Source organism: Taudactylus pleione, unplaced genomic scaffold (genome assembly GCF_031769625.1).
Source record: "Taudactylus pleione unplaced genomic scaffold, aTauple2 ptg000068l, whole genome shotgun sequence".
NCBI classification, from domain to species: Eukaryota; Metazoa; Chordata; class Amphibia; order Anura; family Myobatrachidae; genus Taudactylus; species Taudactylus pleione.
Window position 1 is genome coordinate 975,343 of NW_028284470.1, and position 24,215 is coordinate 999,557.

Here is a 24,215-nt window from a genome sequence, read left to right on the forward strand (position 1 = left end):
CTTGTGGCTCAATGGTTCTGATTAATCACACACTTCCAGGAGATGACGTGTGTGAAGAAAGAAAAGTTGGCGTCTTTAGACCGACATGCGTTCGCTCTGCCGTCGCTCTCTAAGACATAGAGGGCGTCCTTACACCAGACAGTGCGATCACAGAATTTGCATACCCGGCCCCTTTTGGATGCGTGCGTCCGCGGCTTAGTGTCCAGGTCTGATTCGGGCCCTAAATACTAAGCATTGGAAAGAGGTAAAGTGGAAAGATATAAAGTACCAACCAATCAGCTCCCAACTGTCACTTTACAGGCTGTGTTTGAAAAATGACAGTTAGGAGCTGATTGTTTGGTACTTTATGTCCATCCCCTTTATATCTCTCCAAGGCTTAGTACATATAGACCCCTCAGCCACCAGAAAAAGTATAGAATGAGACCTAAGGGCTGTCACCACATCAATAGGCAAATAGTACTATCGACTCAATGTTTTATACATTGATCATGTTTATAAGGTAAGATAGAAACTCCTCATGCTGCTGATAAAAGTACTATAGATATACTAAACATGGAAAATTAAACTGAACCCTGTATACTATTAATTTATCAGCCTAGCATGCGCTACCTGATATAAATCAAAATGGATGTGTATTGCTTCATACATATGATTTAGCAGAAATCCTAAGGCAGTAATTGACTTTAATAATACTTTATACAGTAGCTAAGAAGCCAAACGCTTGCTCAGCAAGCTCAGCGTACTGGACAACTGGTGGAACTGCAAAGTTATTAAGAGTTAGTTTATTGATTTGTCTTTCTCTATTGAGTTCTATATATTTTTTTCCATTAGTGTCATAACTTGAGAGAAGCAATAAAACATTGATTAAAGGGCCATTAAGTCTAAAGCACAAGTTACTCTTAACAAATGAGGAAAAAAGACTTTGTAGCAGTGCTTGAAGTGACCCAAAAACTTTGAGTCCTGGATAAACAATCATAAATAGTACAAAATGTATTAAAATAAAAATAATCCTATCACATAAAAATATAATGGCGGTCATTCAGACCCACTCGCGAGCGGCAGTCCGCTCGCAAGTGGGTCGATGGTCCCCACTACGCATGCGCACGACGGAGGGAGCTCCGTCGTGCGCATGCGCGAGACCCGGCGAGCAAAGGACTTTCCATCGCTCGGGGTCTCGCACCAAAGGGGATGTGCTGTCGATGTTGATTGACAGCACGCCCCCTTTGGTGGGCGTTCCGGGGGCGTGCCTGCCAGACGGAGGCGTTCCTATGGGAACGCCTACCGTCTGAAGCCGGCCCCACTGACATCACTAATGATGTCAGCGGGAGTGATTTTGGCTCTGATAGAGCCAAAATCACTCCTGGCCTTGCGGTTGAAAACCCGACCACAGGGTTTCTCTCGCAAGTCCGATGGTCGCGATGGTCAAGACCATCGCGACCATCTTGTTGGACACTCGTATATGCTGTGGGTGGTGACCCACAGCTATACGAGCGTCCAGGAGGACGCTCCATTTTAATGGAGGTGGGCCCTGATTCAGAGCGAGCGCTCTGGTCAGAGCGTCCGGCTCTGAATCAGGGCCAATGTACAATGTGTATCCCCAGAAATGTAAGTAATAAAATATACACAAATACACCTATAGCTAAAGAGGAATCACACAGGGTGTTTCACTCACTATTGGCCCCAAAGTTTTTCTCATAACTTTGAAAGTAATTGAGATACTTTAGTGAAATGTGACACAGACATACCTTGGTCTATGAGAAACATAAGGAAGTCATAGCAAGTGTTGAAAGTTTTCGCCATTAGCATCCAGGCCAGCTGTTCACACATGCGCAAAGTGAAGGCCAGCTGTTCACCACCCTAGTCAGAGTCCACCCTAGTTGCAGTCCAAAATTCAAATAGGGGAGACACACCAACTGCCAGTGAGGATACAGCCAGTGATGATATAACCAGTGAGAGTGGCAGTTGGTGTGGTTCCCCTATTTTAATTTTGTACTGCGCTGCAGTCCCACCTCTGGAGCCACCACTGCTAGCCAGTAGATATTCCTGCTCGAGACAGTGGTGTTGAGTACTGTGGCATCCACAATCATTGTGTCTGTGTGTTACGTGCCGATATAAACTGGTACACAGCTCAACAACGCGTATTTATTGTCCAGATGTACTCGATAAAGGCATGCCACAGACAATTTATTGAGCAGTTTGAAGGTCAGAGGCCACCGGCTTTACTTTACTTTATTTTTTTTCCCAAAATGTTTTTATTGGAAACAAATTTGACATAGTACAATACATTTGTCAGGACTGCGACTATTTCAGTACATAAAGATAGACTACTTTTGCCAAAGTTCCATTGTGGTCGTTGGAGGAGCTATCCTGCTTGCTGGCATGCTTCTCGTTCAGGTGATAGAGTGTTAAAGTGATCATCTGTTTCCAGGGTCGGACTGGCCCACAAGGATACAGGGAAATCCCCCTGGTGGGCCCCACAGCCTGAGGGCCCACCCCCTCCTCTAGGGATCAGGTTTAAGACTGTGCACTTGAACTATACATATGTTACACTATATAATATATATAATTTTTTAACGGGACCAGTCCATGCACTCTCTAATAGTTAGCCAAGCCTCAGTGGAGGCTGGTCACACCCCCTCTGGCGGCTGGCCACACCCCTAAGCATGGGTCCCTATCACTGCATTCCCCCAGTGGGCCTTTCATGCTCAGTCCGACACTGTCTGTTTCCCAGGTGTTGTCAGGTTGTGGGATTCCTAGATTGTTCATTATTTCAAACCTGATTCCATTTGGGTCACATGTTCTGAAACTTCCTATGGATCACAGACCTCTAGTATAAAGCCTGTTACTAACTGTGTCTCAGTGTCTATGTAACGTTGCTTTTAGGTCTTTTCTTAGACTCCTGCCAGATCCCTGCTGTGCCTGTGGATTGCTGTGGACTTTGTTATATTCCAGATGAACTTCTGGTGCCAGTTATGCGCTGCACTACAGAGCCCAGCATTCCTATTGTCTAAGTATTGCTTTTGCTCCATCATTGTCCTTTCATCATTTTGCTGGACTTTACCTGTTGTCTTTTCGTTCCTGTGGATATTGAACTCGTCCGTGTTACAGTTGTCAACTGCACCGTTACAGTGTCATCTCTGCATCACAGGGCTCAACCCCGCTCCGTACTCTAGCCACACCACAGGGCTCAACCCCGCTACAATCTTCTCCGCATCACGTGGCTCAACTCTGCTCCGTACTCTAGCCACACCACAGGGCTCAACCCTGCTACAATCTTCTCCGCATCACGGGGCTCAACCCCGCTCCGTACTCTAGCTATGTTGCAGGGCTCAACCCTGTTCCGGAATCCTATCACATCACAGGGTTCAACCCTGCTTCAATCTTCTCTGCATTACGGGGCTCAATCCCGCTTTGAACTCTAGCCACGCCGCAGGGTGTGCCCCTGTTCTGGAATCTCATTGCCTTACAGGGCTTAACCCTGCTCCGTCTTCTCTATATCACAAGGTTCAAGTTTTCTTCATCTCTCACTGCACTATAGGGCTCGGCCCTGTCCCAGAACTATATTATTCTGCAGGGCCCGCTCTGGTCCGGATTTCCATTACTATAGGGTTCTACCCTGGCAAAGGTCCTTAATGTCATCCTGAGGTGTTAGCCTCGTTCTGGACTCGGGGTTCCCTACCACATTAGTTCTTATATGCTAAAGACTGCTTATATATATTTGGGTTTTTTTTCCTATACTTATTGTTGCATATATGAATCTCTGTGCTGTTTGAGACTTTATATGAGACCTTGCTGATTATAATTCTTTTGTGAATAAATTCTATTTTACTTTTATCCTGTGCTACTGAGTTTCATGGAAAGGTCATTCCCAAAAACCACCCCAATTTATTGTGCCTAGTAAGCCTGCCTCCCTCCAGGAGTCTCAAGTGTCGGTAGCCGTGACAACATTGCACTAAAGATAATTTTTACAATATTTTGTGTATAAAATCTAGAGAACACATACTGTATTCTCAAAAATATTGAAAAAGACAAGAGAAAAAATATAATCATAATTTTTGTGTATAATATTCAAGCTACCTACAATTTACAAACGTATTGAGTAGCCAAAAAGATTTTCTAATTTTTTTATATATAATCTTTGAAGTTAGAAGTTAAAGTTAACAGTTATAAGTAAAGCTTTGGGGCCAATAACGAGTGAAACACCCTGTACAAAAGGTATTGATGGTTTAGCAGAAATGACTCTGGCTAGTCAATGTACCCAATGAATATATCATACAATGAACCTCAATGACAAACAAGGGAAAAAAAACATTGTGTACAGAGTAAGTATATTCCTATAATTAATAAGTGACATCAATTGTCTCATATAAGGGGAAAACATTAAAATCCCTAACAGCCTCAGTTGTAAATATCATCATACTTGTCTACCCTCCCTAAATGACTGGAAGGCTCCTGAAATTTGGATGGCGCTCTCGGCTGCCTGGAAAAGAGGCCAAGTCTCCCACACGCCCCTCTAGATGCCTGCACCCCCTCCAGCTGCTCGGGATCCCCTGCAGCTGCCCACTTACAGAGCACAAGTGGGCGGTCCAGAAAAGGGGGGGAAGCGATGATGCGATTCGCGCTGAATTGTAGCCTCGCCCCCTCTATACAATGCTTGTGATCTCGGCACTGTATAGCAGGGGGCGGGGCCATGATGAAGCATCAGGACTGCCCCCGCACAGCCCACATATGTGGCCACCAAGCCCCCTTTAGGCTAACCTGGCAACCTCCTCTCGGAGGTTGGGGCAGGAAAGTCGACAAGTATGGAATATATTAGGGCTGATTGGGAGTAAGTAATTTGCAGTGATGTGCGGTGAGGTAAATGGCTGGGGAGGCACTGGCTAGTATCAGCCCAGATTTACACATACATATTTGAACCCGAGGGTTCATGTGGCATTATACAAAGGTGCAGCAGTATATAGTGCTGGATATTTAGTGTGATTTGATCAGGGATGTGCGGAAAAGGTAGACAGGGGAGGCAGTGCCTCACCTACCATACACTTTTTACTCAAGAGTTTTGACTATAAAAATGATTAGAATAATACCAAAAAGATATTTACAATATATTTTTTTAATTTTTCTTATAATTTTTATAGTAAAAACAGTGGAGTATACCTAAGTGAAAGGCTCTGCCTCACCTCACCGCACATCACTGGTAATTTGCACCTGGACAAACCATGGTGCACTGCAAAGGGTGCAGATATATTTATAATCTTTGCCTGCAGGGTAAACACTGTCTGCTTTTGCATGTAGCTCACACATACTGGACAGTTAGCTTAGATGTGAGCTAAAAGCACATGAAGTTATCCAAAGCAACCAATCGGCTTCTAACTGTCATTTCATAGACTGTGCTAGATAAATGACAGAAGCTAATTGGTCGCTTTGAGCAATGTCTCTACTTTATCTCTCTCCAAGGCTTAATACATCTCCCCCTCATTTACTATGCTAGATATCAATTGTACAGTATACCACTATAAAAAAAGTGGCATACTACCCACCACAGCCCTACCTGTGCGGAGTTTGTATATTCTCCTTGTGCTTGCGTGGGTTTCCTCCGGGTACTCCGGGGTTCCTCCCACACTCCAAAAATATACTGGTAGGTTTATTGGCTCTCAGAAAAAAATTATCCCTAGTGTGTCTGTGTGTGAGCATGTGGTAGGGAATATAGAGTGTAAGCTCCACTGGGGCAGGGACTGATGTGAATGGCCAAATATTCTCTGTAAAGCACTGCAGAATATGTGTGCGCTGTATAAATAACTGGTAATAAATAAATAAATATACTATGCTCCAATGCCTCTTATGTGTATTATGGCCTTCCCAATAAAGCTACCCAAGCTGATTTTGAAGAATGAAGCTTTATTTGGAGATCATCTGAAAATCCAAAGAATAAGCAAATATTTTTGTCTTTAAATAACAGCTCAATATTTATTATTATTATTATTATTTTCCAAAAGGACTCAAGGCGCTTTAAAGAAACCATGAACCCAACACAGAGGTTTATATTTGCATAAAATATAGAAACCATGAACATAATACATAGGTGAGGCAGCCATTTTGGGTCATCAGTTGCAAGGATTATCCATCCTACCCATGAAGGATCCAGACGAGGCAGCCATTTTACAATTAGCAGAATATAGCAATGTCAAAAAAGATGACTTACAATAGGGCGAGAGATACAGAATGCTAGGAAAGATACAGGATGAATACAAAATATTTAATACCATTCTAAGGAGTGGTTAAGAATGTATTACAGGTGGTGCAGCACTCCTGTTGTTGGAAAGCATTACAAGTGTAAAAGTCAAAAATCAGGAGTTAGGTTGTGAAAGCTTGTGTTTATACCATACTTGCAGTCATTTTAATTCTCTCCAGGAGGAACCCGCAGAGGAGATACAGCTGACGATTTAGGGGACCGGACTCTTTCCGTCATTAGGCCACACCCCAATTGTGTCAATATGCTGCATTGTCCGTGAGGAGGGGCAAGGGTGCCGAGAGAGGGGGGGAGCAGGTACTAATTACCCGGGCCCGGGCTTGCTGGAGGGGCCCGGCGGAGGCCCTGGTCCATGCCGTCCCTATTCCCTCCTACCTGTTAGCAGTCTAGCACATGATGCTGTGTGCTGGCCTGCAGTGGGAGACTGCTCACTGCTGCTGCGCCCCCTCCCCAGCGCTTAGCGCCACTTCGCAGCACTGCTCACTGCTCCTGCGATTAGGCCATGCCCCTTCACCCAGGCCGGCTTTCTACGGCCTTGAGGAGAGGCGAAGCTAAAATGGTGCAGTCTCATCATTTTACCATGCCCCCTCCCTACGGACTCACGATCCCAGTCTATTATTTTCCCATCCTACTCACTTCAGTAGAAAGTGGGCAGAATGCGGTAGATCCAACCATTCATCCAGGGGTGATGGGGACTACCTGAAAAATCATGAGTCTCCCGCAACTTCTGGAAGAGTATGGAAGTATGGTTTATACAGTGCGTATACACAGACACAATCCACAATCTGTTCTCAGACTAAACATAAGTCTACATAGAAGTGCAAATAGGTACATACAGTATATGAACTTGGATCCTGTCTGTAAGAGGAGACAGGCATCTGTGCATAGCAGTTACCTGTCATAAATGACTGTAATGTGACTTACCTGTGCTTTTTGTGCAGTCCAGGTTATTGCATTTTTTAGTTTCTTGAGGCTTTGGCTTCTGTTCACACCGGCTGTGGTTTACAGTTCTGTTATTATCGGTATCGACACATTCAACGCTTCTTTGCTGTAGACCCTCCCCACAATCTGTCGTACACTGAAATAAACATTACACACTATAAAGTTTCAATGATAGTTAAGTTTAAGTTTTTCTTTACATCATCCAACAGTGAAACAATAGGAAATATATAACAGAGGGAATGTACTTTTTTTTTCTATACATCATCACGTTTTGCAATATGTCATTTGAAATCAATACGCATTAAACATCCATAAATACATGAGCAAAAAGTCAAATGTCAGCCGTAACTGTGTACATTTAAAAATATAAATTAAATGTCAGTCTAGATCTCATAGATTTTGGTTTCAACATGACTGTTGTCAATCAATATATATATAATGATTACCACTTTCAAAAATGTTTTTATTTTTACATATTTTCTGGAATTGCTATTTTTGCTGCACGTGAGGTTTCCCTGAAGAACATTCAGCGTATTGCGACTTCCTCTGGTGCTAGCTGTGTTCACGCTATTGACACTACTGTATTAGCTCTTTTGTACACGTTTCCATCGTTAAAGATTTACTGCAGTATGTAGCGAAAGCACAAACGTCAATTTATCATGTTTGTGGTTTTAATATTCTCTATTGGTTTTTCAATACAGCTTAATAACATCAAAATCACGTTAGCCTCCTAAAGTGCCTTTCAGGTCTGCCAAATTGTACCACATGATATACATAAATATTGACTTTACAGTATATGTCCCTCTATTCGGTAAATATGAAGTAATAAAGTGCTTCTGCTTTTTATTCATTTAAAGGTATCTGTATAATTTTTTTAATAAACTTCTCTTTCCAAGCTATTTATACACTTATATGATGATCTGATCAGTGTCTTCCCCCCTGTGGAGGCTTCCACATAGACACTCTCCCTCATAATGCACTTTCTTGTTGCCGATAATGTTTTATGAACAAGGCAGGGTAGTACAGTATTTGGATTGTTATTGTTCCATTTAACTAGAGATAAATTAAAACCCATTGCTTCTGCATGTAAATTAATCCCCAGAATGTTTTATGTTTAAAGTCTGATTGTCAACCCCAAAATTAATTTAATGTAGAGATGTGCGCCGGACCATTTTTGCTGGATTTGACTCTAAATCGTCGTCCGGCTTTGGATTTGGATTAGCCAAACTGCTGTGATTGGTTTTGGATTTGGATTTTTTTACAAAAATTTACAAAAAAAGCTAAAATCACATAATTTGTTTTTTTTTGTTCCTAGAGTATTATTAACCTCAATAACATTAATTTCCAGTCATTTAAAGTCAATTTAGACTACCTCACAGCTCACAATATTATTTTCACCATTATTGGCCAAAGGCTAAAGTGAGCTGGCTGGTTACTAAGCGCAGAGCAGCGACACAGACACTGCAGTTTAAAGCACATCTATGAAACATTGCATGCAGCAGTGGCAGAAATGAAAGGTAGTGGAAGATGGAATTGTTCTTGGGCCCTTCCACCCACCCTTATATTGGATATTAAAAAGGACAGGCACACTTTAACAAACCAAGCACTTCAGCAACAGGGACTGACACTTTTGTGGCTGAAGTGCTTTGTTTGTTTGGGCTCCCACAAAACAATCTACCAATGGGCTTAAGGAAACAGCTCCACAGTGGCAAGATGTCATCTTCACCCTCATCAGTGTGTACATCATCCTCACACAATATTAATTTATCCCCGCTGGATTCCACCATTACAGAAATCTCTGTGCTGTGACATAACTGTCAAGAAAGGTCTTCCTTGTGGAATTTCCAGTTCATTTTGATGAACATCATCTTTTCCACATTTTGAGGAAGTAGCCTCCTACGCTGTTCGCTCACAAGGTTCCCGGCTTGCTGAAAACTCTCTCTGAGTACACACTGGAGGGTGGGCATCTTAAATAATTCAAAACCAGTTTGTACAAAGGCCTCCAAATTGCCTTTTTTCCTTCCAGTACTCGAAGGGACTCTGCGACATGTCTATTTGTATGGTGTCATGAAAATAATCCTGCACCATTCTTTGGATGGTGATCATATCAGATGGAGTTACGGTAAAGGTGTCACTAATGTTGGGCAATTCTTTTAGACCTGACCAGATATCAAAGTGTTGGTTTGACTTATCTGCATCACCACTGGGTCTTTTGGGACAGCTGAATTTTTTCCTGGCTGCTGCTGAAGAAACTGAATGAGGAGACATCATAGTGACATATGTCACTTGAGCTCCCAACTTGCTCACCAGGAGCTCTTTGCATCTTTTAAAATCTGGGTCAGTTGGAAAGAAAGACACAGCATACGACTTAAACCTAGGATCAAGCACGGTTGCTGAAGTGTAGTGAATAGAATTAAAGATATTGGTCACCCGTGGATCCTGGCGAAGCAAATAAAGGACTTAGGACCTCATTCAGACCCGCTCGCAAGCGCTGAGCGCTCGCAAGCGGGTCAAGTTTTAGTCCCTGTGCGCGTGCAGCAGCCGCACGGCAAGCCCCAGACTGAGAGAGAAATTTTCTCGCTCCGGAGCTCACTACAAAAGGGGCGGCTGTCGATGTCGACCGACAGCTTGCCCCATTTTGTATGCATGGTGGGAGGGGGGTAGTTTCACAAACAGAGGTGTTCCTTAAGGAACGCCTGCCGTTTTGTGGGCGGCCGCACTGATCAGCAGTGATGTCAGTGAGGAGCTTCCTGCTCGTTTAGAGAAGGAAGCTCCCTGGGGCTTGCGGTTGCCGAGACCCAACCTTAGGGTCTCGTCGCAAGCCCCGATGGTCGCGATGGTGTTGACCATCGCGACCATCAACCTGATCGGTCGCTAAAGCTGTGGGCGGTAACCCACAGCTTAGCTAGCGACCAGGAGGCCGCACTGCAGAATACAAGCGGCCGGCCTCATTCAGAACGAGCGCTCGCATTTTGTGAGCGCCTCTGAATGAGGGCCTTAATCTACAAGTCCAGCATACTTTGCGGATTGGCTTTGTTAAATCTCCTCCTTCAATTTCTCCAGCTGATTTTCCAAAAGCCTAATTAGGGGAAACACCTTACTCAAGCTAGCAGTACCAGCACTCACTTCACATGTGGCTACTTCAAATGGTGTGAGCACCTTGCACAAGACAGAAAGTACTCTCCACCGTGCTGGGCTAATGTACATTCCCCCTCCTCTCCCAATGTCATGGCTTGTTGTATAGCTATGGGTTGTTTTTTGCTGCTCCTCCATCCGCTGAAGCATATAAAGGGTGGAGTTCCACCTCGTTACCACTTCTTGCTTCAGTTGTTGGCAGGGCAAATTAAACTGTTCTTGCAGGTGCTGCAATCTCCTGCATGCTGTTGCTGAATGCCGAAAATGTCCCAAAAATTTTATGGGCCACAGACAGCATTTCCTGTACGCCCCTGTCATTTTTTAAAAAAACCCTGCACCACTAAGTTGATTGTGTGAGCAAAACAGGGGGTGTTGAAATTCACCCAGCTGTAATGCTTTCACAATATTTGTGGCGTTATCAGAAATCACAAATCCTGAGGAGAGTTCAAGTGGGGTAAGACATGTTTCTTTGACATCTCTTAGTTTTTCTAAGAAGTTGAGAACATATAATGTGATCCGGCACTGGACTTTTTTTTAATATATTATAACGTTACCACATATGCATTGTACCATATAATTGCATGTAACAGCTTGATTTACAATGTAATTTACATGCTTTGGTTGGCGGTGTTCCCAGGAGCAAAGTAGATCTACTTAAAAAATATTTTTAGTCAGCGTTAAAAAAAGCAAAAAAGAAATTTCTTTTTGGGGAGCACTCATTTATAAGAAAAATTACAAAAGTTTTTTTTTTAAATATGATGTATATTAAAACGTACCTTTTATTAATGTTTCTTTTAAAATACAGGGCTCTTAAACATAGTGAGTCCACTCAACAAAATCAAATAGAGTCTTAATAACTGGAAATATATTCTGTTACCAATAATTCCACATCGGCGAAATATACTTCAAAGTTATTTATACGGTATACGTTCAGAAAGCCGGCGGACGCAATGCTGACTGCAAGCTTCCCGACTGTTTAATCCCAGCGAGGGTTAAATGACAGGCGTCTAAATCTAGACCGGTGCCCGGCATCCCGATCGAAGGGATTCTGGGCGCCGGGTGCGGACAACCGCACGGGGGGGGGTTAGGTTTAGGGCTCCCGGGGAGGACTTAGGCTTAGACACCCCCCGGGAGGTTAGGGTCAGGCTAGGGGAAGAGGGAGTTAGGGGAAGGCACCCCGGGGGGAGGTTAGAGTTAGGCACCCCACCGGGAGACTTAGTTTTAGGCGGCGGGGAAGGGGAGGTTAGGTTTAGGCACTTAGAGGGGGGATTAGGGTTAGGCACAGGGGGGGGTAGGTTAGGGAACTTAAAGGAGGGTTAGGGTGTAGAATTAGGTTAGTTTATATAACAACTTTTAGGATGATCAGGATTTCCTCCTCTGTCGGATTGCTGCTGCCGGGATTTGTGGCCGGCGGTAAATTATACCAAATGCATTTATACGCATAATATGAGCTCAAAATGAGTACTGCCTTTATCTTTTTAAATGACATGTTTTCTTTAAGTGTTTAAGTGATATGGTCCACAGTTATTGCAGTTGAAAATTGTGATTAAATGCAGTAATTCTCTCCAATAAGAAATACATTGGACGTATATATCAATACTTTAGGAGCTATAGCCTATGTGCTATAGGTCTGAATTGAGCTAGATTACAATGAGACACTGAGATATTTATGTGATTGAGGTTAAGTATCCCATTAATGTGTAACAGTATTACAAGACTTTCTTAGTAACTTGCTCACTCTAATTATATGTACTTATTTAGTACCTGTGAGATATATTAACTTTAATCATATGAGTTTATTTGATTAAATTTCTCTCCAATGCTGCCAAGTGTAAATGCATATTATGCGTATAAATAACTTTGAATTATATTTCGTCGATGTGGAATTATTGGTAACAGAATATATTTCCAGTGATTAAGATTCTATTTGATTTTGTTGGGTGGACTCACTATCTTTAACAGCCCATACGCCCTATATTTTAAAAGAAACATTAATAAATGGTACGTTTTAATATACATCATATTTCCAAAAGCAATTTTTTGTAATTTTTCTTACAAATGAGTGCTCCCCAAGTAATTTCTTTTTCGCATTTTAGCGCTTGCTAAAAAATATTTTTTACATTTTTCTAAGAGGTTGTCAGCGGTATGCCTCTTATTGAATCCAGTGATACACAGAGTAGACTGCCTCTGAATGAGCTGGCGTTGTTTGTTACATACTGCTTGTGCTGCTGCTGAAGGCGATTCACTCACCCAGTGGGCTGTCACAGTCATGTAATCTTTAGTTTGCCCACTACCGCTTGTCCACATATCTGTGGTTAAGTGGACAGTAAGTACAATGGCATATTGTAGGCCAATAATTAGGGTTTTTTTTATGACCTGGTACAGCAGAGGAATGGCTTTTGGGTAAAATGAAAAACCGAGATGGAATTTATACTGGGGACACAGGACCTCAATTAACTGTGTAAAACCCACTGCATTAATTGGGATATTGGACGCAGATCTAATACTAGCATAGCCGTCATGGAGTCAGTGATCCGCTGTGCGACTGGGTGAAAGCTGTCATACTTGCTTCCCCTTGCAAAGGATTGCTTAACAGTCAATTGTTTTGTTAAACTACTACGAGTAGTCTTCTTGGTCCACTTCTGTGATGAAGATCCACCAGCAGCAACAGGCCTAGCGCTCAAGGATTCTTCTGAGGAGTACTGGAAAGGGGAGGAGTCACCGAGCAACAACATCCTGGATGCTGGACTACCTCTGATCATTACTGAGGATATTGTGGATGAAGGTGTTGGTGGTGGAGATTGCAGGTGCTGTTATCTAGTAGAGAGAAGGGAGCTAGCTGATGCTGGACTGCTTGTTGTTATTTTTTCAGCACCAGTTTCTGATGTTATAAAATGCTTGTCATGAGCTAGCTGCAGATGAAGTAATAACGTGGAGGCTCCTAGATGCTTAACGTCCCTACCTCTACTTACTGTGGTTTCACAACAGCTACAGATGGCTTGACAAATGTTGTCAGGATTTGGATAAAAATAATTCCACACATAAGATGTATTTGTTGTTCCTATTGTCCAGGCATGACAATGGCCATCTTCTTATCCTGGCCAAGAGCTGCTTCCACTGGTGCCTGACTTACACAAACAACATCCTCATCCTCAGCATCCTCATTAGTGCCAGTGTCAGCTACACAAATATCCCCCTCATCCTCTTGCAATTCCACGGTGGCATCCTCAATTTCTATGTCATCAGCAATACTTATGCTGCTCATCCCCACAAATACAGAAGGAGCAGAAACTGTGAAAGGCGGCTTCTCTGAAATGTCAGGCCCATACATAGCACTCATGGACACACTTAGACTCTCCTCAGTGATTTGTGACATTGAACTCACAGTTTGAACACACAGTTTGATCAACTGTCTTAGTGGTTTTCAGTTTTTTGACACTTCTTCTAAAGCCTGAGTGAAAAGGTCTTTCATTGTCATGAGAAGCTCAAGATGCCTCACTGACAGTTGCAAAACCACCACTCAGGAATAAAGGCCAAGGCCTGAGCCTTTCCTTGCCACTATGCGTGGTGAATGGTATGTTGCCAATTTTGTTTTTCTGCACTAACCTTTAGAGGTGTTTTTGTCTTTACCCCTGTAAAATCTCGATTTTTTAATTTCAGATACCCTAATTATTTAAAGCCTCTATGACCGTGAGCATCAGCTTTAGATGATAGTGAAGGACTAGTATCGTCATCATGACTGGTTGCAACAGCTACAGTGCTAGCATTTGCTTGCTGCTCCCGCTCTTCTCTCGGTTGATGAAAACACTACTACTTACTAGAATTATGTATTTACTAATCAGCACTCACTGTGGATTCACAGTACTTGTGCGTTATGACAGAAAAAAGGTGCTTAGAAAAATGATCTATTTAATATAACAATTAGACACAATATAATATACAGAATCAGTTTGTAATGCCGGTGGCTGTTTAGCCGCTGGATCAAATACCGACAGCAGCAGCCTGGCGGGTCGAAATCCTGACAGCTAAAGGTAAGTACTCTAACCCTCCCCTCTCCCCCCCTAACCCTCCATTAGGGGTGCCTAACCCTAACCTCCCCCCATAGTGACTAACCCTAACCTCCCCCCGTTAGTGCCTAACCCTATCCCCCCTCCCCGAACCCTAAACCTAACCCTCCCGGGGGGGTGCCTAACCCTGACCCCCCCTAGTGGTGCCTAAGCCTACTCCCCCTTCCCGTACCTTAACCCTAACCCTCCCGTGGGGTGCCCAACCCTAAGTCCCCCCGGGGGTCCCTAAACCTAACCCTCCCCTCCAAGGCTAGATGCTAAGACACCCGGCATACCTTCGTTCGGTATGCCAGGTGTCGGGATTCCGTAGTTGGGCTAATGATAAGCGTTGGGATTTTGACGCCTATCTTTAGTTCCATGTCAGGATGTAAGTGTTGGGATATCGGTGGGCGGGATATCACTCGCCGGTATCCTGACTGCATCCCATAATATACACCGGTCGGTATAGCTAAAAAAACAAGTACATAAAAAATTATAGTAGCACTATCATCAAAATTAATTCCTTTCTACATGCACAGGTAGAATCAGATAATTCAGCTTAATCTTTTTAGAAGTACTTATTTCAGATATATGGCTATCTTCTGATGAAGCCGCTGATACTGGTTTTAGAGGCGTGGAAACGTATAAAGATTACCAGACACCAGCTGGAGTTTCAACTTTATTTTACAAGCCTATAGAATCTCGCTGAATACATTGTACTGGGATAACAGTACATTACGCAGCCGATTGCTCGATCAGCACTGGAGAGGAATCCAGCTCACTAATCAAGTGGATGCAATGCTTTTTCCTCAAGTGGTATATGGCTTTCCATACCTAATTCTATACATTGCCTGGCCATGAATGTTTATGTGCAATTAAGGACTGATTTGACAGATTACAAGCCTTTTTTGCGAGATTGCTGGTGAATAATTGCTGCATATGGTTAGAATTATTAATGCAATTTACCATATATCTAACATAAGGTTGAACTGCTGCTATTTTGCTCTCAGCAATGGAAACACGGCTGCACAATCTGTGCTTTTACTACTGGATACAAAGTTTCCCAGTGATTAAAATCCATTAGTATTTTGGAATTTGCGATGAATGTGATCCAAACCTTATAAACATCTTGGCATTTACAAATAGTGCTTCTGCTAGTGACAACGGCTATATAACTTCAGGATAATGAATACAACTGACTGCGACATTAAACATACAACAGATACAGTATTTAACCCAGTGGCGGGCTGGGCCGGGGGGCAGGGTGCCATCTGCCCCCCGCTGGGCCGGTCCCTACATTGGCTCGCTGCCGCGATCGGAGCTAAGCTCCGATCGGGCAGCTATAACTGGCCTGCAGGCCTGCAAGCGGCCCACAATCCTGCCACCATCGTAGCACAGCTCCGATCGGCCAGTGCAGGCTGGCAACAGCGGTCTCTGAAGTGATCAGAAGCCTCTGATCGCTTCAGAGGCCAGCGTTCCCAGTGATGCAGTGCGAGGGTGATGTGATGACATCACCGGCAACAAGCGGAGCCTGCGCCTGCAGCTCTGGACCTTTTTAGATTCAGTCAATGGCAGCGTCTACGCAGGACGGCGTGGACAGGAGCAGTGCCCGGCAGCCGTCATGAAGAAAGGTAAGTATTGCACAGACAGGTGAGTGGGGCATGTTTTATACCGGGAGGGGGCACAGCTTAAGGGGCATTTCTGGGGGCACAACATAAGGGGCATTACTGGGGGCACAACATAAGGGGCATTACTGGGGGCTCTGCATAAAGGGACATTATTGGGGGCACTACTAAGGGCATTACTGGGGGCTCTGCTTAAAGGGGCATTACTGGGGGCACTTCTAAGGGCATTACTGGGGGCTCTGAATAAAGGGGCATTAGTGGGGGCTCTGCATAAGGGGCATTACTGGGGGCACAACATAAGGGGCATTACTGGGGGCACAACATAAGGGGCATTACTGAGGGCTCTGCATAAGGGGCACTACTAAGGACATTACTGGGGGCTCTGCATAAGGGGCACTACTAAGGACATTACTGGGGGCTCTGCATAAGGGGCATTACTGGGGGCTCTGCATAAGGGGCATTACTGGGGGCTCTGCATAAAGGGGCACTACTAAGGACATTACTGGGGGCTCTGCATAAGGGGCATTACTGGGGGTTCTGCATAAGGGGCATTACTCAGGGCTCTGCATAAAGGGGCATTACTGGGGATTCTGCATAAGGGGCATTACTGGGGGCTCTGCATAAAGGGGCATTACTGGGGGCTTTATATAAGGGGCATTACTGGGGGCACAACATAAGGGGCATTACTGAGGGCTCTGCATAAGGGGCACTACTAAGGACATTACTGGGGGCTCTGCATAAGGGGCACTACTAAGGACATTACTGGGGGCTCTGCATAAGGGGCATTACTGGGGGTTCTGCATAAGGGGCATTACTGGGGGCTCTGCATAAAGGGGCATTACTGGGGGCTTTATATAAGGGGCATTACTGGGGGCTCTGCATAAGGTGCATTACTGGCGGCTCTGCATAAAGGGGTATTACTGGGGTTCTGCATAAGGGGCATTACTGGGGGTTTTGCATAAGGGGCATTACTGGGGGCTCTGCATAAAGGGGCATTACTGGGGGCTTTATATAAGGGGCATTACTGGGGGCTCTGCATAAAGGGCACTACTAAGGACATTACTGGGGACACAACATAAGGATCATTACTGGGGCACTGCATTCTGGGCACTACTAGGGCACTGCAGTGGGTCTGGGGGAGTGGGGCTGAGAGATGTACACTGGGTCTGGGGGTGTGGAGCTGGGAGACGCACACTGGGTCTGGGGGAATGAGTGAGAGACACACACTGGGTCTGGGTGAATGAGGCAGAGACATACTGGGAATGTGTCTTACTGCTGTTTGTTAGATACTGATAGAGGACTATAACCTCTGTAAGTAAGTGCTAAAGGTATTCTGTTTCGTTGTTAAATGGGGCCCTATATTGTCTGTGTTTCTGAGAAATATCCATCATTCTATTTTCCTCTTATTTGCCTGGTGTATATTATATTGTGTCTAATTGTTATTAAATAGAACATTTTTCTAAGCACCTATTTTCCTTTTTTCTGTCTACCTTATGTTTAGGGGTTGAGTATCCCGTGATTAAGAGCTGCTGGAATATAAGGGTGTCTGAATAATAATCTAAATTGCTTTTTAAATAGCGCCTAAATATTTTAGATTTACTTGTGTGTTATGAACACACAGTGGAGTACGGCCAGCAGAGTACCAGTACTTGTATACACAATAGGCTATGGCCCAAGGAGTCACAGTGCTTGTATACACAGTAGGCTGTGGTCAATAAAATGAAACCCTCCTTCATGCCCATCAGACCTCCCACACATGCAGAAGGACTCAGGGCCTGATTCAGAGCCGCTCGAAAGCAGCCGCTCGTTCGCTCCGAGCGATGTTCGCACATCTGCGCATGCGTATGGGTCGTAATGCGCATGCGCCAACCAGTCATTGTGGCCGGAAATCAAGCGCTCGTAAAATAGCGAGTGCCTGCTAATTTGAGTGACAGGATGAGGCGTTTGTGGGTGGTAACAGGGGAAGGTGCTTGAAAACGGGGAGTGGAGATCCGAACGCAGGCGTGCCAAACGGTCAAAACGGGCGTTTTAAGGGTGTGCATAATTAACAAAGCAGCGTCATCGACCACGTCACTTGGTTGTTTCTTAGCCTGAACTGTTAGCATGATTGCAGTAGGAAAATCCAACCACAAGCACTGCGAGCAGTTCAGACGCCTTTCGATGTACTCGATTAATCAAATAAATAGCGGAGATGACGTAGGATGCAAGCGGCCAGGGGGCGTCTGTACAAAATAGCGAGCGCATGTTTTGTTCACTCGCTCAGACATAGAGGCGTCAACAGACCGCAAAGAGCGAGCGTACAATTTAAATAGCCGGCCCCTTTTTCTGAACAAGCGAAAGCAAATAGCGTCCGGCTCTGAATCAGGCCCTCTCTCTGACTGGTCTGAAGCCGGCGGATGAAGTGAAACTGGGACTGAGGTGAGTACTCGTCACGGGGAGGGATGGGGTGGGGGAAGTTAGAAAGGAATACAGTGCACCGGCAGCTGTCTTATAAAAATCACAAATTTACCAACTGGCCTTGGCAGCAGGGGGGTGGGTTGGTGGGCCCCAGTGGCAGTTCTAGGGGTGGGCTAACAGGGCAGTCGCCCGGGGCACCGGCCCCTAGAGGGCGCCACTGAGTACCCAGAAGGTAAAAAAAAAATCCCATAATAAAAAAAAAAAACCCAGCACCGCCCCCCCCGGGCACCCGGCTCCCTCCCTGCAAAGGCAGCCGAAGCTCACTCCAGAGCTCCGGCTCCCGCATAGAGCACTATGGGAGGGGATGTCATGATGTCTCTCCCATAGATCCGTGGAGCTGGAGCTCACTCCAGAGCTCCGGCTCCAGCAGAGAGCACTATGGGAGGGATGTCATGACGTGTCATGGTGGAGCCGTGGTCGGACCGGACGGCAGCGGATGCAGGAGCGGGGCCTAAGGTAAGTATTGTGTTTGTATTTTTTATTTTTCAGAAGGGAGGCATGGGGGCATTACTACTAGGGGCATGTCTATAAGGGGGCATTACTACTGGAGGCATGTCTATAAGGGGGCATTACTACTGGGGGCATGTCTATAGGGGGGCATTACTACTGGGAGCATGTCTATAAGGGGGCATTACTACTGGGGGCATGTCTATAAGGGGACATTACTACTGGGGCATGTCTATAAGGGGGCATTCCTACTGGGGACATGTCTATAAGGGGGCATTCCTACTGGGGGCACTACTGTAGGGGGCACTAATGGGGGCATTCCAACTTTGGGCACTACTATAGGGGGCATTCCTACTGTGGGCACTACTATAGGGGGCATTATTACTGGGGCACTACTATAGGGGGCACTACTACTGTGGGCATTGTATTAGGGGCACTACTACTCAGTACTATGGGCCTTGTGTATAAGGGGCACTAATTTGGGCATTGTGTAAAAGGGGCACCACTGTATGTCATAACATGACTAATGTGTGGTGTAATTTGAATTGGGGATACTGTATTATAAAGGGAATTACTGCATGTGGCATAATGTGCTATACAGGGCATTACTACATGTGGCATAATGTGTTATACAGGGCATTACTGCATGTGGCATAATGTGTTATACAGGGCATTACTGCGTGTGGCATAATGTGTTATAAAGGGCATTACTGCGTGTGGCATAATGTGTTATACAGGGCATTACTGTATGTGGCATAATATGTTATACAGGGCATTACTGCATGTGGCATAATGTGTTATAAAGGTCATTACTGTGTTTGGCATAATGTGTTATACAGGGCATTACTGCGTGTGGCATAATGTGTTTATAAAGGGCATTACTGCATTTGGCATAATGTGTTATACAGGACATTACTGCGTGTGGCATAATGTGTTATAAAGGACATTACTGCGTGTGGCATAATGGCATAATGTGTTATACAGGGCCATTACTGCATGTGGCATAATGTGTTATACAGGGCATTACTGCGCGTGGCATAATTTGTTTATAAAGGGCATTACTGCATGTGGCATAATGTATTTATAAAGGGCATTACTGTGTAAGGCGCATTACTGCACATGGCATTTATTCGCCACGAGGGGAGAGCTTGGGGGAAGCCCAGCACATTCATAAGTACTGGGCATGCCCCACAGTTTGATGAATTGGGGGTGTTCTGCAAGGACACGCCCCCTTTCCGGAAGCACGTGTGCTTTCAGCGCGTGCAGAGGAACATCATCTACAAAAAGTTGTTTTTTGGTTTTTTTTTTGGGGGGGGAAACTGTGAACTTTCGCCCTGAGCCCCACAATGTCTAGAACCGGCCCTGGTGGGCCCCTACAAGCTTCGGGCACTTGTCAACTGCCCAACAAGCCCAAAGGAAGAGATGGCCTTGAGCATGCCTTGTATACACAGCCACATGTGAATCTGGACAAAGCAACTTTAATCAGCAGACTAGAGCACAGCATACATCAGTGTGCAGTGTGCTCCCTATACACAGTCACTTTACCAGCACAGCCGCTTGTGAGTCTGGACACAGCCACGTTAATCAGCAGACTAGAGCACAGCATACATCAGTGTGCAGTGTGCCCCCTATACACAGTCACTTTACCAGCACAGCCGCTTGTGACTCTGGACACAGCACAGCCAGCAAATACAGCAGAGCATAGCGCAGCATACAGCAGCGTGCCCCATACACAGTCACTTAACAGCACAGCCAGCCACTTGTTATGAGTCTGGACACAGCAGCTGCACAACCAATACAGCAGAGCAGTGCGCAGCTTTCAGCAGCGTACGAGTGAAATGTCCCACTCGCATTGCCTTATATAGAAGCCAACTATTGCGAGAATCCGACGTCTGGAAGATGACGTTCGGCCTCAAAGTGGGATCCCCGGTGTTCGAAGCGGTCTGGATTCCACAGAATCTAAACCGCTCATCTCTAATTTAATGTATTATCTCTATATCATCTATACATGGGCATTGGAACGGGGGGTTCGGTTCACCTCCTAACCCGGCAGCCATGGACTGTTGCTGTAAAGCTGCACGGTCCCTGCATCACTTGGGGGTGGAGGTGTAATGTGCAGTCTTTAAATGAATACACTTCCTCCTCATTTAGGTGCAGGGGGTGTGCAGCCTATTGCTATAAAACACAGCCCCTGACAGTCCACGGCCGCCTCTCAGGTGGGAGGGAGGGGAGGTGGGCAGAGGGAAGGAATGGAAGGGGAGGAAGGGGGTGCCGGAATAATTTTATGTTGCACCCCCAACATAAAATTGTTCTGACGCCCCTGCATCTATGGGTATGATTCAGCAAGGAATGCAGCTTCTTATATTCACGCAATCGGTCGATTGTTGCGTACTGCGCATGCGTAAGCATCAAAGTGAGTGTGCGCGAACTAGCCACTGCGATCGGGACAGCGATCGCAGAGGATATGCAGACCCATGGCATAGGGATTGACAGGAGGTGCCGTTTGTGGGTGATGACGGGATGGTGGTCGGGCTGCGTATCAACGGCGTGCATAAATTATCTACTGCAATACCAGAGGCCGACTGAGGCCTCGTAGCATGCGCTAAAGTAAGCAATTCCTGAGTAAGTTCTGGGCTTCATTAACTGTCCGATGTTACTCGATGTTACAGATTGTTTCGCTATGTTGGCCAAATATACGGATGTGAGTAAGGGGAAGTGGGCGTCCTTATGTTAGGCTACGATCGCAGTGCAAATATTTATATATCACCCTTGATATTAGAAACTGCGCTGCGTGCGTATAAGCAAAATAGTAATCCTTGCTGAATCAGGCCCTGTATATGTTATGTATATTATCTCACACTGTTGTTCTGACTGTTCTGCTTTTAGAGTATTTTACTTTGTAGTTTAGTATATTTGGAGTTTTGGCCGATGTAATATCTGTGTTAGCTTTATAAACCAGCTAAAATCGCGTTTCACTTCAGATCACATGGTGTCTCACCTGTGGGAGGTCCTTCAGCATCTTTTATACACAACCTGGGTCCCCAAACTCTTCTCCCTGTTTAACCTCATTACTTTGGCCTTAGAGCGCTATACTATAAATCTGGGCAGTAATCCATACAGCATACAGTAGATAACTGTAAAGATGTTTTGGAAGATAATTTTGACTTTTGATTATTTGACTAGTATTCGTCAACTGGGAGCCCCAGATCATTTGTTGCAGCGGGACGCAGTCAGGAAGCTGATGGTGGAAATGCCGACCGCTGGCTTCCCGACTGTCAATTCCCGCCAGGGTACTAATGACAGTCATCGAAATCCCGTCGCCTGCCATTAAACCTACACACCCAGCATATCAAACAAAGGTAAGCCGGGCGGCGGGCAAGGACAGCCGCGGGGGGGCCCGGGGGAAAGGGTTAGGTTAGGGGCTGCCGGGAGTTAGGCACCCACCCAGGGAGGGTTAGGCTAGGGGAAGGGGGGGTTAGGGTTAGGTACCCCCGGTGGGAGGTTAGGGTTAGGCACCCCCCCGGGAGACTTAGGTTTAGGCTGCGGGGACGGGGAGGGGTTAGGTTTCGGCACTTAGGGGAGGTTAGGTTTAGGCACTAGGGGTGGAGGTTAGGGTTAGGCACCCCTAAGGAAGGGTTAGGGGTAGGGTTAGTTATACTTCCCCTAAATCTCCTGTCGGGATTTCCACTGCTGGCGGTCATAGGGCCGGTGGTCATTCATACTGATTCCGTTGCAGCTATGGAGCTTATCTGCACCGATGATGAGAAGGTGAGAATTTCTCTGACTTGTAATGTTGAACATTTGGCACCCAGGGCGGGATGCAGCATAGCATATTTTGCGGTCAAACCTTCAAAAATGAAGTTTCGGAAGTTTGGATGCGGTGGGCAACGCCATCTTTAGATGTCATTACCCAATACAAGCCCGGAAATCCTTCTATCGCAAAGGACAGGTCTTCCCAGGAGAGCTGTCCTTGTGCTTTTTTTCAAGCATACAGCGTTAGCAAACACCATTATGCTTGCGATGAGTGGCGGGATGCATCAGATTCAAAATGCGATGCGTCATGCATCCTGTCCACAGAGAGAAAAACGCTGCAGTACCTACCCCTGGTCTGGATATGTTCAACATACAAAGGATCATTCCGTCCCAGTCCTGACGCTTCTACTGGGCAAAGCTGAGCACATTTCAGGCAAACAAAGAAGCCAGAACGTGTGAACAGACATTTAGGGGTAAATTTACTAAAGTGAGAGTTTTTAGAAGTGGAGATGTTGTCCATAACAACCAATCAGATTCTACCTAACATTTAACTAGCACCTTCTAGAAGATAATAGCTAGAATCTGATTGGTTGCTAAGGGCAACATCTCCACTTCTAAAAATTCTCACATTAGTAAATTTGCCCTTTATAGTCAGACAGATAGCTAGTTGTGCCTTTGTCTTGCATTGTGCATAATAAATAACCCTAACACTTACATGGGCCTGGTTAGAGAAGGGTCAGTTTAAACCCTGGATATACTATATTGTAGAATAACGAAGACTAATTGAAGGAAATAAGTCATTTGTTTTAATTTGTCAGCCTTATTTTCCGGTTGCTTTGAATAAGTAGTGACAATTTATAATGCCCCATTTCTTGCTTTCTTGAAATCCAGGTGAACTCTTTCTTTTTAATGTGCTATGTAAATTACATTCATTAGAATTTATTGCAAGGGTGAGCGCTGAACAGTCCACTAAGCGCTACAGAAGTGCGGATGTAAATAATGACTATAAATATGCTTTTATTAAAATTAATTATTCATTCTAAAATCGTAATAAATATTTTAATGGGGACGTTACCCTTTGTTAAAATCCCTCAGTGAAGTCACACAGTTGATATTAGGACGATTTGCAGATAATTGTTATTTATTATTTTTCTGCAGTCTCAATGTTTAAAAAGACGGGGTGCTGGAGAAAAGACGGAGTGCTGGAGGCAGCGCCATATCAGGATGGCAGTGCGTCCTGTGCAGCACTGCCGCCCCTCTCGCTCTCCCCGCCCCCAGCCTCCCCCAAAGGGTGGGTGGAGGACGGGGACCTTCATTGGCGTTGTTGGAGCACCGTGCAGCACTGCAGGAGGTCTGTTCCTGTAGACCTCCAGAGCCGGAAAGTGTGTGGCCGGTGACCTTGGAGGATTCCGCCCTGTGCGGAGGCACCGGCCGCACCACCCTCCCTACGGCCCTGGCTGGAGGGTTCTGGCAGAAATATGCAATGGAATTGAGTAGGGGTGAAGCAGGTAGGGAATACCTGGACCACTAGCCCTCCCTGCCATGCCGTGACCATGCCCCATT

The 24,215-nt window shown here is 45.2% G+C and overlaps 1 protein-coding gene across 1 annotated transcript in view; it reads right to left on the reverse strand.

Moving 5' to 3' along the window:
- Positions 1–24,215, reverse strand: part of ADAMTS12 (ADAM metallopeptidase with thrombospondin type 1 motif 12) — a 727,141-nt gene that overhangs the window by 71,373 nt on the left and 631,553 nt on the right. The window contains exon 23 of the mRNA XM_088466956.1: positions 7,172–7,325. Coding sequence (XP_088323082.1) covers positions 7,172–7,325 — 154 coding nt within the window. The remainder of the gene's footprint in view (positions 1–7,171; positions 7,326–24,215) is intronic.